Here is a 16602-nt window from a genome sequence, read left to right on the forward strand (position 1 = left end):
AAATCAGGTAAAGTGTTTTGATCTCCTCAGGTTCGTCCAGACTCCGACCCGGCGACACCTCCTGTTTCCGCAGTGACGGCGCAGGCAAAAATCTGTCCACTTATACTTAAGGCACGTCGCGCTTTGTACCAGTTACTTTTTATCTTCCCAGGATGTCGTCTTCAGTTAAAGTTGTAAGTCATTGTTTGTATTGAGTCTGATCAAGGACTTCTCTTCACTACTTCTACGTGCAATATGGCAAACATTTTATCGGGAAAAACTGTACTGACTGTCTTTTTCTCATCGATCAGTACCGCTGATATATTTTTCTACTCACAGACCCAGACTATGGATAAGAACGGACAAGAAATCAAAAGCGTTGGCTTTCAACGCTTTGGGTTCGACTGCGAGGTGACCCTTGACAGCCTCCGATCACTGTATCTTCGATCGCACTATGTGGTCTCAGCTTCTGAGTCCCAGGTTCAGGAGCTAGATGCTAAGGAAGAGGAAGGACACGGATATTTGACCCAAGGACTCAACGCCTACCAGTCTAAGTCAATCTTCCATCCAGACACACAGTCGATCTCGTACACAACCCTTTCCCGCTTCGCCCCAGTTAAACTTTTACCTGCCTCATCAAGGAAGCGCGTTCTCGTCACTGGGGGTGCTGGTTTCGTGGGCTCTCATCTTGTCGATCGTCTCATGCTCTTAGGCCATGAGGTTACCGTCCTGGATAACTTCTTCACTGGTTCAAAGACCACCGTGAGTCACTGGGTTGGTCACCCAAACTTTGAATTAGTCCGTCATGACGTTGTGGAGCCCTTCATGATCGAGTGCGATCGTAAGCCCTTCGACCTTGTGTGCTATTCGCTTCCTGGCTGATGACCCTGGAATCCCTAGAAATATACCATCTTGCTTGTCCCGCATCTCCTCCGCACTACCAGTTCAATGCCGTGAAAACCATCAAAACTTCTTTCATAGGCACGTTGAACATGCTTGGCTTGGCCAAGCGCACGAAGGCTAGGTTCCTTATTAGTAGTACATCTGGTACGGTTATTTTCGGTATCGGGCGTCTTATGTGCTCATTCCGCTGCAGAAGTGTATGGTGACCCTGAAGTCCATCCTCAACCGGAAGATTAGTGAGCCACGGTCATTTACTTCTGATTGCGTTTTTTATTATCTTGTAGCTGGGGTCACGTCAACCCGATAGGCCCTCGCGCCTGCTATGATGAGGGTAAACGTGTTGCGGAAACTCTCACGTATGGCTTCCATAATCAAGATGGCGTAGATGTTCGGGTTGCACGTATTTTCAACACTTACGGTTAGTCTTAAACTCTCGGCCGTTTCTATTACTCAAGTGTCACCTCTTAGGTCCCCGAAGTTCGTTTTCGCCACGTTTTAATCAATCGCAAGGCTGATCTAAGGTTGATCCCACAGTGAACCCTCACGATGGTCGTGTGGTGTCCAACTTTATCGTCCAAGCCCTGCGCGGCGAGGATATGACCGTTTACGGTGACGGCAAGCAGACTCGTTCCTTCCAGTACATCCACGACCTCATCGACGGTCTGATTGCCCTCATGAACTCCGATGAGACGCGCCCAGTCAACATCGGCAATGGCGATGAATTCACTATTGGTGAATTCGCGGAACTCGTTCGCGAGATCGTAGAAAAAGTGCAAAAAGAAGATGGTATCAAACTCGAGCGCCGCGTGCAGATTGTTTACAAGCCAATCCCAACTGACGATCCTCAGAAAAGACGCCCTGACACGACTAGGGCAAAGAATAGCCTGGGATGGCAACCCCGTTGGTCAGTGCGGATGGGCCTGGAGGAGATGGTCCGATACTATAAGGCTATGATTTCAGAAGGGAGCATGTGAATGGTGCCCAACTCTCAATATTCTTAAAGGGTTTTTGTTGGATTCTGTGTGGTCAATTCTAAACATTATGCATATTGACAATTACTTGTACATGAGTAGTGTGAACGTGCTCTGAACTTTTAGATGTGGATACATATATATCTGTCAAACACATTAGGGTAGTTGTGAATAATCCAAACGTCGTATGTGATCTGTGACAGCCTTGATAAGAAAGAATGAGAGTTAATACTTTTTGTACAGGTATCATGAGGAGTCATGACGGAAACAAAGCCTTTGTTATGGCCCCCCTAGGCAGCTGGGCACTTTGTGTTACTACCTTCTGCATCGTGCCTCTAATAACGTGCTTGTCGACTGAGCTAGCATTGTAGGTCGTTCGACGCATGCGACCATCCTGCGCGACCTCGTCTGTGACTAGGCTTTCTTTGTTCGCAGTTAAAGATCCCGCTACTGGACGCTCCGGAGAGCTGGGAGCCTTAGGATGTGACTGTTTATATCCCTTGTAGTTGCGAGCGGCTTTGAGCTCGGAAGTGTCTATGGTGTTATGAAGCACGATAGGGTGAATCCATAGAGTATGTGAACGTACCGATGTAGCTATTGCCATGTTTGTCTCCTTGGAACCAGTGAGCCTCCTTCTTCCGTTCGGAGTACCTTGGAGTAAAACGGGTTAGTATAATGAAATTGGAGCACGAACGCTGTAACTGACTTCCGCAACGGCCGACCATCTGTCCCAAGCGGACAGTATGCGTTATTCAAATCCCTCGCGTAAGACATCAAATTTTCCAACTGGCTCTTCGCAACATCGGTTTTTACACATGAAAACGAAAGGGGAGAACGAGGATCCCTCTGGGCAATAGATGGAATGCCAATGAATTCCGCAAGCTTCGATAGAGCGACCTTCGTCCGTTCTCGTATGGACAACTTTGGAGGAAGGATGTCGGATCGTGTACGAGGTTGTTGGGCAAGAAATTTTGAGAAGACCTGGTTAACTATCGAAGCGCTTCCAGGGAGGATGTTCAAGCAAGCTTTGGCACCTGTAAAAGTCGTAAGGCAGATCGTCATGTGCGATAACAGGCGCACCTACCCTTGACAACGTACAATCGAGGTCCATCTTCAGCGTTTATTAAAAGCTGTTTAAGATTCTCCGCGTATTTCAGCGGAGCTATGGGACTCGCTTCTCCCTGTAAATATGTATCAACACTCTGCTCGTTCCTCCAATCAGATTCGCAGGATCGATACCTGAATAATAAGAACAGGGCAACTGACACTGGCAAGTTCTTCGGGCCTCATAAGTGTACGCTTACATGACAGGTGAGATGGGAACATAAACGGACGCCAATATAGCACTCACATTCATCATAATGTTAACAAGTTCCACTATTCTCAGACGTTTTGTTGGAGGTGTGTATTTCTCCCAGTAGGCTATCAACTGTCATTGACTCAGCGATTGTGGCGCAACTGGTCAGAAATTACATACATCATCTTGAAGGTCTAGATTGTCGCTCTGCACATGGCGTGGTCAGCATGCCAACAACTTGCATATTATGATCGGCGGCTTACCTCCCCAGTCATGAAACTCACCACTTCATTTCCTGCATGTTCGAACGAGTCAAGGTCGGGCGCATAACACCACAATTGAAGCAGTTCGTCGTAAGCGTGGAAGACCCATTGAAGTCTAGGAACAGTTTTCAGAAAACAAACCATCAAACAACTACAAAGAATGACATACTCTGTCGGAGGGGGGACGTCACATAAAGTTAGACTCAGGACTTGCTCAGGCCACCTAGACTGACAGTCAGCTGGTATCTATCACGCATTAGGAGACATACAATGCAGCAAGTCTAAGAGCTGCATTAACAGAAATACACTCGAACGCCAATATATGTGCAGGAGGCAAGAGCAAGGCCTTCGATTTAAGCGTTAGAAACCGGGCTGTAAATTCCAATGAATGAATCACACCTGGCAGACCATAGCAATATCTGCAGCATCAACATAGCTGTCATGCAATTGGCTAGGTCTACATCGTGATCGTCCGCAAGTCCGCTGGTCAAAAGCTATCATGTTGTAGTCCCGGGAGAGTCTGGGATCATCAAAATGCCTTATCAGCCAGCTTGAGTCCAAAAATAAAGGATGGAGGAGGATGCAAGTCGGCCGCTCTGGGTCAAAGCTGCCAACATTCCCGTGGACGGAGTTCGTGATGTACCATATAGACACGTAGTCGTCCCTGGATGGGATATCGATGTAGGGCATACGGGAGAGGAGAGCAAGAAATGGACCAACAACAAGGCACACATCCACAAGTTTACAAAACAGTATTATATATGAAAAAAGGGTCCAACAGTAACGACCGCCCTCCCTAGAAGGCCCTGACGGCCTTGGGTCAAATGCGATCAAATTTCTCATTAGCCGAGTAGTAGCGTCAAGAGGACAAGCTAAAAATTATGGAACAAACTTGTACATACATAGATATTCGATAATTCAATCCAGCGCTGAGCTCTGCTGAGCTTCATGATCGACAACGTCGCTGCCTCCAAATCATCGATTAAAAAGCATGGACCTGCTCCCGTCTCCCTTGAATCAAGTACTGCAGGTATTTTAATGCTCATCGATGCGTCTCTCAGACTGAGGCGCTCCAATTTTAGTTATTTTAATAATGACAACCTTCTTTACCTCGTACTTACTCACGGTCCGGGTCTCTCCAAGTCATTCCCAAGCCACAAGTACCGTTGTCAAGAACAGTCTTCCAAGAATTTTGATTGACGTTACGAGCTACGTGTGCCCTCCCCACCTTCACGGAAGAATAAGATTGATAACCTCGGAAACTTCCTCGCCGTCTTGCTACCGCGCTTTTGTGACTCCAGATATGCTTCTTTGAAGCTGGAGTCAAAAATTTTGGTTAGTGCCGGATTTCTCGGTCAAAATTGTTTGAATGTCGAAATGAGAAGATCCGAAAACCTCCTGTGCTGAAGAGGTACAATTGCGATAACTAAGATTCGTTATCGCGTACGACATGCCGGAATGCAGGTAAACGGAAGCGACTCAGGCTTCCTCCCAGCGTCTCAGTTCCTCTCACGTCTCCGTCTCCTGAAGTAAGTCACTTGAGTATGCATGTAATGATCTCTGCTCGCCGCCGATAGTGTAACGAGTGCCATGTTTTTCATTACCGGGATAGCTAAGTCTAGAACATTGTCCGATGAGCTGGCAACCAGCTTCCGACAATCGCACACAAGCTCCGTTACGGAGTAAAATTGTCTGTGGCTGCTATCTCCGCAGAGGTGCCTAATTTTGCCACAATTTGGCGCCCTTACTCGGGAGTTTTATCGTGCTGAGGTCCGAAGACACTTTGTATCTGCAAATATGGCAAAGGTGACAAGACACAGAACAGAAACATTCGCAGATCCTCATCATCCCACTATACCTTCCAAGACTTGAACTACTCTTTGTTGTTTCTAGTAACACGGCGATGAGATTGGTCCACGTCTTCGTCGTTGCTTCGATACTCACCTCTCTATCGGCTCTCAAATCAGAAGGGAACATAGTTGGTACTCCGAGGCCTTCCAGCGTAGACTGCTGCTTCTGCAAGAGACCGTCCCATGCGAAAAGCACGCGTTCGGCATCAAACTTTTGCAGCTCTTTCCGAAATGCATCGTTCAGCATCTGCCACACAGGTTAGAACGAACACGTGGACTTGGTTGTACTTACATCTGCCTCGTGCTGAGATATTCCTCCGCCAATCAACGCGGCTCTGGGAGAGACGTCATTAATGATGAAAGGAGATCCGTCGCTGAGAATTGTACGGACTTGGTCTGCGTAACCTTGACTTTATTCTCGTGTTTCCTATGTATAGCGAGTCGTTCTTCCCACAACTGTCTCTCCAAGTCCTTCTGCTCTTCTCGTAACTAAAGTTCAGAAATCATATAATGAGTGTGTGAAGACCGACGACGGACTTACATGGGCTACGGCAGCAACGAGGTCTGCACTTTCGGCCAGTCGTGTAAGATGGGGCAAGGCCTGCTGAAATGACATCATGCGGTCCTGCCCGTGCGTGAAAGCAGCATGATGAGCCGAGTCCTCTGCAGGCTGAGCGGTGGAGCGGTGGCTAGCCGCCTGTGAAAGTTGCAGGGAAGTCTGTTGCGTAGTCAAACGCGATGTCGAAGGTTGTGAGGGCCTCGGTGAAATTTTATGTTCGGATGAATTAAGTTGGGAAAGCAAATCAGCCACCGAGGACGACGATTTAGACACATTGTCTGTGGTGGCAGGTGGTTGTATCAGGGGCACTGGTACAGCCTGAGGTGCGATTGAAGTCGGCGGTGTCACGGTAGCCGGAGGTGTGGTAGAGGTCGGCGGTGGATTCTTCGCCACGCCATTGGGATCAGCGCCGCCGCCGATACTCTCTTGCCAGGCCTGTGACGATCTCAGTTGCTCGAGTAGAGCTTTGATACCTGCTGGATCCTATCAGTGATCACAAATCACGCGCACGATCGATGAGTCAGTAAGTATATGATCGTATGTGAATCAGCTTCTTCAAATCGCTCACATTGATGTTCGTGAAGTTCATAGGGTCAGCTGTATCATGACTAAGAACTTTACACGCCATCTCAGTACTATTTTGACATGGTCTTTGATGTTCGATTCCGTGCTTACGTATTCCAGTTGCCGCCGGGTTTCATTACTCGATCGATCGTGTAGGGAATATCACTACGCCATGTCATAAGGATAATCATATACGCCTCAGCTCAAGTTGGAAACTAAAATTTCACCACAGTCATATATATATGACATTTCGGATGGGCTAGCTTTGGCCTCACTCCACGATGGTCTTTCCCTATCTGTCCCTGAATGTTAGTCTTACGAACCTTATGCGGGTACTGTCGGAGGCGCCTATCAGATCGCCGGCAGGGGAAACCTCGGGCAATCTTATTGAGGGCACGTGCCTTGCAAGGTGCCGGCCATCTTCGGGGGAGACCCTGATTAGTACGAGGCGGCAGCGTACTTATCAATGTGTCCCGATCGAACGTCACAGCGGCCTCGATCATACCCTGTCGTACCGCGCGCCGCGGCTCATCGAAGTCCATCAGGAACCGTAACCGATCGTAAGTCCACTCCGGAATGACTCGGATGATTCAGGATTGTCACATCGTACATGTAAAATTTAAAACTTGACAGGGGCTCGGAGTTGTGACATCTTACCTACTATACCCCGAGGTTAAATGTGTCAACGGACTCGGAGCCTCGCCAACGGACGGGTAACCAGCACGTGTCTACGTGTGACCCTTCACGACTTGACAACAGAGTGAGCGGATAGAGGCGGACAGCTGTGAACAGTAGACAATGGGAAAGACGGCGAAAGACGAAACAAACGTACCGCTTGAAGCTTTCGATGGATGAACCTCTCCGCCGATTTGCAATACCGCGGAGATGGGCCTGATTATCGCGCACTTTGCGTGACATGGTTACTAATATGCTGTGTGAAACGTATTATAAGCCATCCACATCTAATCATCACATACACTTTATGTACGCAAACTCAAGCCAAATGACGGCTTTGAGGGACGAAACCAGTGTTCCGCCAGCGCAAGTCAGCGTAGGTTTGACCTGGTGGAAGCGGTTCCCATACACGCAGATGAATTTGGTAAAATTCGAATCATCGAGTTCAGTCGACGTTAAATTTGGGTTTGATATGACAAAGATAATAAAAGTTTGGTTGCATGGTGGATTGTGAGAGAATCTACTTTGCAAACCGGATGTTCAAGAAAGCCTAATCTGGTTGCAAGTGCGATTAGCATGGTGCATGATGAAAGTACACGTAGACCGAGATTACAAGGAAAAACTACTCATCGAGGACCGATCATATCGGCAGGAGGAAAAAATCGGATAATCCATGCGTTCTGTATATCCAATACAACTTGAGATCCAAGCCGTTCATTAGCTCAAGGATAGTCCAGTAAGCCCACAATCTGATCGCGGATCTGCGAGTGAACGGACAAAGGGCATTGCGGAAGGCTGATTGCATGATCTGCATGATGCGATTTCCGCAGTTGGCACATCCTCCTCGTCAGCTTGATGAGGTCCGAGCCGTCGTCCACAGGAAGTTGGACGGGTGGGTTCTTCTTCGTGAGCATTCTCGTCATAGTACTGGCGCTTAGCGGAACAACGTTGTTGCGACAGTGATTTTTTATGAATGTGCATAATTTTAGTTCCGCGAGAACTGTAGTACTATGGTGGTGTAGTTGATAGGTGACCGATTTCGCCATACGGCAATTAGGCAAAGTCGGATGAGTGCCGGCTGCACGATGAGACGAGGGGTCCGGTTTGAAAGGATAATTGAATTTTGGGAGTATCGTAAAGTTCGAGCTTGCGGACAGTCGCGCAGATAACACACGATTATAGCCGCATGATGAACCAAAAGAGCTGGGAATGATTATGGGTAGTAGCCCACAGGCCCGCAGTGTAGTACTTCAAGTGAATGAAAGGATTAGAACGCACAGCTCGCTTTGTCGTTTGAGGTATGCTGCTGGTCTGAGAGAATTTATTGTTCGTCAGGCATATGCTCATAAGCAATGCGCTACTCGAGGCTGCTCGTAATATAACCCCTGTAGAACCTCCCGTGCGAGTTGGTCTCCCCTAGACAGTGCAGTAAAAGGACGACAGTTGTATGTTTCACATAAATATCACCTTGACAATACTGCTAAGTTCTAGACATGCAAGTGGCTTCCTTCAGCAAAAACTCTACGTAGTGATTCCACCACCAAACTCCGTTAGAGTGCCTCTTGTGGGCCTTCGCCATTAGACCAGTCTGAAGTTCTCAGAGGAGGGTCTGAGTGCTTCAAATGCTATGCAGTGGTTGATACACGTGGTAACTGCGTGTTCGAGCAGAGGCGCCCGGTACGCCAGACTGCATGGTTTATATGTACGGCGTATCACCATGCGATCAATGTCATAGAACCTCCTTTAGCTGTCAGAGTTACGTTCAGGTCCGTAGCAGGTGTTCCTGTCATTGTCAGTAAAGTCCACCGGTTTCTCACGAAGCGTAACCTGACCGAAGAAGAACTTGAAAGCCATGTAAAGCAGAAGAGTCGTAGGGCAGCAATGACCCGGACTGTTTGACCTTGACTCAGGGCAGCGAAATGAAGTAGTAGATTTGAAGATTCAAATTTTACCCAAAGCTGCAAATATATGATCAGGCCAAGGCGCGATGACTTCAGACAATTATATGGTCGACAGGGATCGAATCAGTCACCATGTTACGAAAAGAAGGGAATCTGGTGCCTTGTCAGTATGATGGAAGGCGACGTCCTAATAAAATACTTATGCTTTGGGACTTTTGCCTCTTTCTTGTCAAGTGACGACAACATTCCGTAAACGTGACCAATAGTCTGTTCTAAAGTAGCAACATGAATAGATGTTATTACTGAAGCGGGGCCAATGACAACAAAAAGTATTGTGGGCTGACATAGAAAACGCAGAAGTTCAGAAGGAGAACGTACTTGGAACGACATCTAGTGGCGATGTGGCAAAATGGAGCCGCCACTGGTAGTAGTTACCATGTACTAATAGCCAAGAAGACAGGCTGTTGCGAGAGTCTCGGAGGATACAGTGACAGTGACGGATCATTCAGTGTCTCGGGGCAGTGTGCCGACGATTGTTGAGATCAAAGTGCTCCCGCCACAGCCGCGGCGCAACTTGCCAAATGGGTCACACGCAAGCTGTGCGGAGTAACTGCGAAGCGATACAATCGCTACAGTCTCTTGGCACTTGAGAAGACTGAATATTGAATGGATGAAGCTTTTGAGAATTTTAATCTCGACTCCGGGTGCCTACTACGCTTGCAGTCTACCAGTCATGTTAAGGGACAATTTGAAGTACGATGATAAAAATGTTGACGGCGTCGTCACTTAGTAGCTCAGTGTGGGAACGAAAAAGTCACGAGTTAGGCGGCCGAGGGCCGAGGTGTTTATGGTTCAAATTATTATTGTGACAAATGTGACAATAAATATTAATGTCGCTACCAAAATTACCCACGACTACCGAGCCTCCTTCCTCTTTACGCCCTGCCTCGCTGCCGCATCAACATCTTTCCTATTCTTCCTTTTCTTGCCGCGTCCGTCGTTTAATTCTGTACTTTCTTCATCGTCACCTCTATCTTCCTTGATTTTAGCCTCCTTTTGCCCCATCAATGACATCCCTAGATCAGGCAGAGCAGTCTGCTCAGGCGAGTTCGTCTCATATGATGAAGACTACAAAACGGGGGAGGCCTTTTCTCAAGGTGAGCTCGTATAGTCTTTTTTCAATGTTAATGGCTAATTTAGTTCGGCACAGGATACCCTTGACCTTTTTGCGACACTCATCGTATCTCTTAATCTGACCACGCACAAGCAATATTTTCGCACTTTCCCAAATTCATTCTCCACGTCCGTGCTTGATCGCTCATTTCCAGAACATCTATCTCATACTCTTTTTCAGGGACGAAGCTGCTGCGAACTTGGCATCTCTCAAGTTCTCTCAGTCAAATCGCGGGCCGGATCCCAGAGACAAATCACGAATAGTGACGACCACAACCACCACGACATTCTCGATGACTCGTGACATGGCAAAGGCTATGTGCCAACACTTCATGGATGCTCGCTTGATCGAAAACGCCGCCGATCTTGGCAGCAATCTTTTCAAAGATCGCGGTACTTATGTCCTCACGCCCAAGGGTCTCCATGTCTTGGAACGATTCATATCCAAGAACGGCATGAATTCCGACCATCTGCAACCCGTGTTCGCTTCTCAACCAATATGCATCAAGCTATTACACTTGGAGCGTCGATCGGCTGATGACGAGATCATCGTTACACAATCCGTCATAACTGCGCTCTTCCGTCGGTTTGTTGGTCGTCAGCCCAACTACCCCGCTCAGTCCTCGACCAATCCTCCAGACGCTTTTCAAGAATACCACGAGCGATCCAAGGGTGTACCTTTAATGGATGTGCAAGAGCGCCCACAGCCTTTACTGGGCAAAGCCATGGTCATGCACAAGCACTGTTTCGCTGCCGTGAGCGCTCTTGAATGGCTCTGCGACTTCACCTCCGTGGTCGGAAGAGAAGAAGCGGCAGAGATGGCTGCTCAGTTTGTGCGCTTCGGCCTCATCACATTGGTTAGCGATAAAAGGAAAAATAATGACTCTGCCATCATTTTCACTGTTCGTGGTTCTACTCCAGGTGGGAATTCTCCAGTCAGCGTAAGTCCCCGTCAGCGAGTCATTCACAGGTGTTCTTATTGCCTCGTTTGTTCCAGCAACACGGAGAGTTCCGATGTACAGCTAAAGCTATCTATAGAATCACAGACGAAGGCAAACGGCTGGCTCAATGGGACGAAGCTACCGCATCTCCTCTCAGCTCGACGGTGAACCTGAATCATACCGAGCGTTCGTCACTGGAAAGTGAATCCATCAATAGTACTCCGAAGACGGGAATTGAAGCAGCTGATGCTAAAATTCATCGTCGCATATCCATGGCGGAGAAGCTTAATTCCAGTCACGAGGCTGCGGAGAAGAAAGGCAATGTCAAGAGCAATACCGATCGTCTCAAATATATCCTGGAAGAGCCATCTTATCGCGCTCTCTTCCGTGATTTCTTGAAGGCGAACTTTTGTGAAGAGAATCTGGCGTTTTGGATGGATGTCGAGGATTTCAAGCGCAAATTCAACACGACTTCCAGTGCACAAGCTGCAGTTCCTACTCGGTCGGGCAACAAAGCAACCCCAGGACAAGCCGCCATGGAGAGGCATCACGAGGCTTTGATTCAGACTGCTTTCCAGATCTACAACAAATACCTCGCACCATCAAGTCAGAACGAGCTCAACATTGACCATGGTCTTCGCCTCGATCTCGCCAATTATCTCGGTGAAGTCATGGTCGGCCTGCACGGCAAATCGTTCGACGGACAAGTAGATGCCATTCAAGCGGGTTCTTTCAACGCAACGCAACTGCAAGTTCTGATCAAACTATACACGCGCATTCAAACGCATGTTCTTCGGTTGATGGCTATGGACTCGCTGCCCAAGGTATACCCCTTTTTACTCCCAATATTTTCTCATTCTTACGTCGTTGATGTGCCTGCAGTTCATTAAAACGCAGCGGTTTCTGGACGCACGGCAGTTTCTGGGAGAAGGAGATGCGCCAGGTGATGATGTTCATTTCCTCACCAGCCCTCCTGCTCCTCCTGGCCTCGGTTCTGAGGAGACTGGTGGAGCTTACATCACGGTGTCTTTGAAAGGCAGTGAGCGAGAACACCGGAATCAATGCAGAGACATACCAGGATCGCCACATGTCTCATGAGCGGGTGTTCTCTCCATTTCGCTTTCCATGGACTTATTCATTGCTACTCTAATTGTGGCGTGCTTGCGGAAGGCCTTGCACGACATCGCACATTCATCATCCCGGCTGATCACCGTATGCTCACTATTCATGTTGTTTTCTTCTTCTATCGCATTTGATTCCAAACCCGGGGGGTTATCGTTCATACTTTCTTCATCGCCATAATTGTTTTCATCTCTTTGGCATTATCCAGTATAGTATCCTGGGCCGGCTTGTCATGCTTTAACAATATTCCCCAATCCTGTCGAGCCTTCCCATCTCATCGCATTACGACGGTATCTTCTCTACATCCAGTCCCTTCGCGGTGTACAGTCTACTTAATACCCTACACTTACCTACTGCCTTGTTATGTAGGTAGCACTTAATTTCATGGCTTCCTGTCGTATATCAAGCAGTCATGTTACTTGTTGCATGTATGTACTCGTGGTAGAACAACTAAAGATTGATTGTAAAGTCAATAATCTCGAATGTCGTAATCTTTACACTGGTGGTGGTGGACTGCAATTTGATCGGCAAGATCTCGGCTTCATTTCGGCTTATAATAATGCATAGCACTATTGCATTATTAAATCCAGACGATTGTGTTTAGAATTAATGGGAGTACTTAGAACCATACAGCGCTCCTCGGCGCATCCGAGGCCTTAGGCCTTATAGGCTTTAGACCTTGCAAACGAGGCAAATAACTGTGATGCGAAATTCGACAATGACGAGGGTTTTTGTCAATACAAGTGTAAACAGCTTAGACTTGTATTAATAAGTATTGCTTCCGAGTTAATACCGAGAGTGTTCAGTGGCAGAATCGATTCTCATCCGCGAGGTCATTCACAAAAAAATGTCTTGGATCTTGAACCCAGACGGTGATGCTCCCAAGCCACCAGCAGAGGATAATATGGTGCAGGACCCATCAGACCCTACCAGAAAGGTAACCAAGAAAGCCGCCAATCAGCCGTTCTTGGCGTAAGTGGTTGTCACCTGCTTGCAGACAGCAACTTGAACTTATGATTTGTAGCCATAAGCAATATAAAGAGAAGCAGGAACAGGAGCACCAAGCGTGGCTTCAAAGAAATCATGAGCGCGAGGAGAAACTCGCCAGGGGAGAAGAAGTCGGTCCTGCGGAGGAGGACCCCACTGCCGAGCAGGAAGTAGGGTTCCTTGGGTTGCTGAAGTTCATTGTATATTTGATTCTCATCATTGTCATTGCGGGCAAGTTCTTCACTGGCAGCTTCCTGTGGGAATACGATGGAAAGTGGGCGCGATTAAAGACATATTGGCCAGTTCGTCTGGTTCCATCAAGTTCTTCATTGACGTCCCTGACTCCGTTCACATTCTAGGAGAGTAGCGGACGCCTCTTCTCGGAAACATATTTGGCAACATTTGATGGGAGTGACCCAACAAAACCCCTGTATCTCGCGGTATGGTCAACAGTTTTAAGTGATCGTAGATACACCTGATCATCTCATGCAGGTCGATGGTGACGTATTTGATGTTTCGAGTAATAGCAGGACGTATGGTCCAGGAGGTCCTTACCACCATATGTGGGTATATGCTATGCTTCCTAGACTTCCTTACCATTTGTTTGCAGGGTCGGAGTGGACGCAGCCAGATCATTTGGTACCGGATGTTTTGCCACTCACCGGACACATGACCTACGAGGTCTGACTGACAACGAGCTCAGGGTTGGTAACAACGGCGTTTTCCGTGTTCACACAAAACTAATCTGTCGATACACATGTAGGGCGTCCAGCACTGGAAGAAGTTCTTTGCGGAGCATAAAACATACTATAAAGTTGGCAAAGTCTTGCACCACCCGATTGATCCCAAAAGTCCGATACCTGAACATTGTGATCCAAAGAAAGAGCAGAAGAGTCATCCAACAACCGGGAATTCTAACCCGATGTCCCATTCTAAGGGTAATTCGGAGACGCCAATCCGCGAGGAGTTATAGTCTACAGGCAGAGCTATTGATGTCCATTATTATTTAGCATGTATGGCGTATATATAAGTCTAGTGTTCCGTATGGCATGTCTACATAAGGTTTTTCATGAAACAGACTGTCCGTGTCACATCTTCCGGTCGGTATCGGCATACAGCCAGTTGCCCGTTTTTTTAAGACTGATCCCAGTAATGATTAGTATGCCTTCGACAAAGAACCACTCGCCTGCTTACCTGAGGTGCACCGTGCGTCATAAAGTAATTCCTCAATATTGGAAAGTCAGCGATTGATCCATTGATCATTGACGAGAAGGGGCTCTCCCGATACTTGGCGACGATGATATTTCCGCGCCACGCAGTTGCCTCTCTGAATGATCGCCCCTGGATTTCCCTAAGACACTTATTGATGGGGAAGGGCATCCCGTCACGGGAGACGGTCGGATAGAAGATGACGTAAGGATTAACGAATTTTTTGTTCATACCGTCGAGAGCCTCGACGAGCTATGAGTCCAACGTCAGATTTCGACAGAAATTATACGCGACTTTGTACTCACGTGATAATGCCAGGCTCGGGGACCGAGGCCCTCGGCGATGTAGTCCATATAGACTTCAGGATGTGGCATCCGAGCAGGTAGAGTGCTATATGGAGCGTGTGGGTCGGGTACCGACATGGGGCTTGTCATCAAAGCCACCATATGCGGATTACGACCGTCAGAAGGAAAGAGGAGAGCCTCAAATGACACTAGTTGGTCCATGATGTCACCAGAAGGAGATGGATTCGAGTACGCTTGGTTTTCGGAGAGAAGATAAAGTAAGATTTGAGCAGAAAAGTAGAAATAGTTGTAGACCACAGGTCTCAGACTAGTGTGGACTTCAAGTCTCAACGGTGCAGTCGAGCACTTTGAGGGAAAGAGGAGTAAGTGGCTCTTCCTTATAAAGTTCTTACCTGGAGACATGAGGACAGGCCGCCGAGATCTGTGAAGTATCACAAATAATACAACGGTTTTAGTGCAGACACGAGGACGGTCAATAGAAACAGGTTAACGAATTAAATTGGATGCGCCGGGACGTAGATGAGTCGCGTCGAAGTGGATTTGCAATTTGATGATGGGCAGTCATAATAGTCCACCCGATCTACTCTTGCCTGTTTGATCGTACTCAGCCTGGATGATCTTGATTCTGTAGTGATCACAGTGTGGACGCTGTGAGTGCGGGAAGCAACGTAGCATAATAAAGCCCTACTAGTGCGCAGGCGGTACTGACAAATCAGGAAGTTTTGATGCTTATTAGCTTATTCCCTACCGTGCCGTCTTCTTGAGGTCGGAGAGGACATAAAAATTGCAAAAGTTGACATAAAATCGAGGGTATGTGTTTTCTCTACATGCCTTGAGGTCGTTGTTGACAGTTTTGGGGTCGATCATTAGCAAAGCGCGTGTTTGTCTGCGTGCGTTTTTAGTCCTTCCGAGTCGGCTCGGCACTCTCACAGCTTGCCGGTTGAAGTAAAAGTCAATCTTATCTGTTACAACTCATTTTCGGGAGTCGCGAACAAACCGACAGATTTATATAACATCAGATATGGCGGAGCCCTTTTTCAATTCCACTGCAGGCGTCTTACAATGTATTGCTACGTGCGTCCAACCTGGCCGCGGCTCCTCGAATTGGCCATCGAGCAATACGGCGTGTAAACAAGGGGTATGAACGTGGATAGAAGTCTTTCGCGGCCAACTCATGATTCTAATATCATATAGCCGGTCCAGACCTTCTCCAAACAAATTGGTCCTAGCGGTACCTACTATGCACTATTGGTGTAAGATCCCGTGCACCAAATCTCTAAAAACCTCCGCTTCCAAGCTGATCATACAGTGCTTGTGACTCGTACGACACCTTGAAGGCTGTCTAACCGCCCCTTTAAGGATGGTATGAGATCATTTCGTGACAAGGAGACTCATCTAGGCTCAACCCACTCCCAGCGACAGGAATGTTCTCTTTTTCATTCATTTACCAAATCTTCTGATCCGTTCCCTGGGGGCACTCTCAACGTTGTAGTGACCGCGTCCACAGGGCCTAGAGCATTTACATTGTGACGCAACAGGTTTCCGCCTACTTCCAGTTACGAGAACAGATTTTTGGGGTTAGCCCTCCAGGATGGCTATCGCTGTACGATATACCTGATTGAGACGAATCGTTAATGCCCGGCATACACATCAGTGCGTGTTCGTGATGGGATCCGCCATGACTTGAGCGCCACCTGTGATGTTTTAGCACGGCGCGGTTATGTTGTCTCATTTGAAGCCTAGATAAGGTGAGATTGCAGGATGTAGGAAACATAGGGGATTAGCTTTGCGCCACCGCGACTTCATGTTGCTGTAGGTAATGCACATCCAATGAATCGGTCCATAAATGCATAAAGGCCTTTTACTTATCATCCCACTAAATCGAATGAGATATTAGTATAAT

The 16602-nt window shown here is 47.6% G+C and overlaps 6 protein-coding genes across 6 annotated transcripts; 3 read left to right on the plus strand and 3 right to left on the minus strand.

Moving 5' to 3' along the window:
- The first annotated feature begins 8 nt into the window (after positions 1–8).
- DFJ58DRAFT_481565 (uncharacterized protein) lies at positions 9–1983 on the plus strand. Its single transcript, XM_041380595.1, has 7 exons — positions 9–261; positions 319–820; positions 880–1026; positions 1076–1118; positions 1167–1300; positions 1351–1359; positions 1417–1983. The coding sequence occupies exons 1-7, from the start codon at positions 235–237 to the stop codon at positions 1854–1856; spliced, it is 1302 nt and encodes a 433-aa protein (XP_041241805.1). The 5' UTR covers positions 9–234; the 3' UTR covers positions 1857–1983.
- Positions 1984–2395: 412 nt separating this feature from the next.
- DFJ58DRAFT_663297 (alpha/beta-hydrolase) lies at positions 2396–4103 on the minus strand (the record flags this gene model as incomplete). The annotated part of the gene is made up of 10 exons (XM_041382352.1): positions 2396–2504; positions 2560–2887; positions 2938–3034; positions 3093–3152; positions 3205–3282; positions 3331–3357; positions 3414–3528; positions 3583–3636; positions 3683–3759; positions 3813–4103. The coding sequence occupies 10 exons, from the start codon at positions 4101–4103 to the stop codon at positions 2396–2398; spliced, it is 1236 nt and encodes a 411-aa protein (XP_041241806.1).
- An 816-nt stretch (positions 4104–4919) lies between these two features.
- DFJ58DRAFT_906879 (uncharacterized protein) lies at positions 4920–6411 on the minus strand (the record flags this gene model as incomplete). The annotated part of the gene is made up of 6 exons (XM_041395035.1): positions 4920–5302; positions 5358–5510; positions 5556–5598; positions 5655–5752; positions 5805–6305; positions 6391–6411. The coding sequence occupies 6 exons, from the start codon at positions 6409–6411 to the stop codon at positions 5258–5260; spliced, it is 861 nt and encodes a 286-aa protein (XP_041241807.1). The 3' UTR covers positions 4920–5257.
- Positions 6412–9881: 3470 nt separating this feature from the next.
- DFJ58DRAFT_686146 (regulator of G protein signaling domain-containing protein) lies at positions 9882–12669 on the plus strand. The gene is made up of 5 exons (XM_041383304.1): positions 9882–10119; positions 10173–10264; positions 10317–11076; positions 11133–11900; positions 11959–12669. The coding sequence occupies exons 1-5, from the start codon at positions 10030–10032 to the stop codon at positions 12172–12174; spliced, it is 1926 nt and encodes a 641-aa protein (XP_041241808.1). The 5' UTR covers positions 9882–10029; the 3' UTR covers positions 12175–12669.
- A 376-nt stretch (positions 12670–13045) lies between these two features.
- On the plus strand, positions 13046–14158 carry DFJ58DRAFT_663289 (cytochrome b5-like heme/steroid binding domain-containing protein; the record flags this gene model as incomplete). The annotated part of the gene is made up of 6 exons (XM_041382351.1): positions 13046–13170; positions 13223–13487; positions 13548–13625; positions 13678–13748; positions 13796–13889; positions 13949–14158. 6 exons carry the CDS (start codon positions 13046–13048, stop codon positions 14156–14158), a joined length of 843 nt encoding a protein of 280 aa, XP_041241809.1.
- Positions 14159–14257: 99 nt separating this feature from the next.
- Positions 14258–15268, minus strand: DFJ58DRAFT_481685 (uncharacterized protein). The gene is made up of 3 exons (XM_041380596.1): positions 14700–15268; positions 14380–14646; positions 14258–14325 (listed from the first exon to the last, which is right to left on the minus strand). The coding sequence occupies exons 1-3, from the start codon at positions 15099–15101 to the stop codon at positions 14320–14322; spliced, it is 675 nt and encodes a 224-aa protein (XP_041241810.1). The 5' UTR covers positions 15102–15268; the 3' UTR covers positions 14258–14319.
- Positions 15269–16602: the final 1334 nt, after the last annotated feature.

Source organism: Suillus subalutaceus (genome assembly GCF_016647625.1).
Source record: "Suillus subalutaceus strain FC151 chromosome Unknown DFJ58scaffold_84, whole genome shotgun sequence".
In the NCBI taxonomy this organism is placed as follows: domain Eukaryota; kingdom Fungi; phylum Basidiomycota; class Agaricomycetes; order Boletales; family Suillaceae; genus Suillus; species Suillus subalutaceus.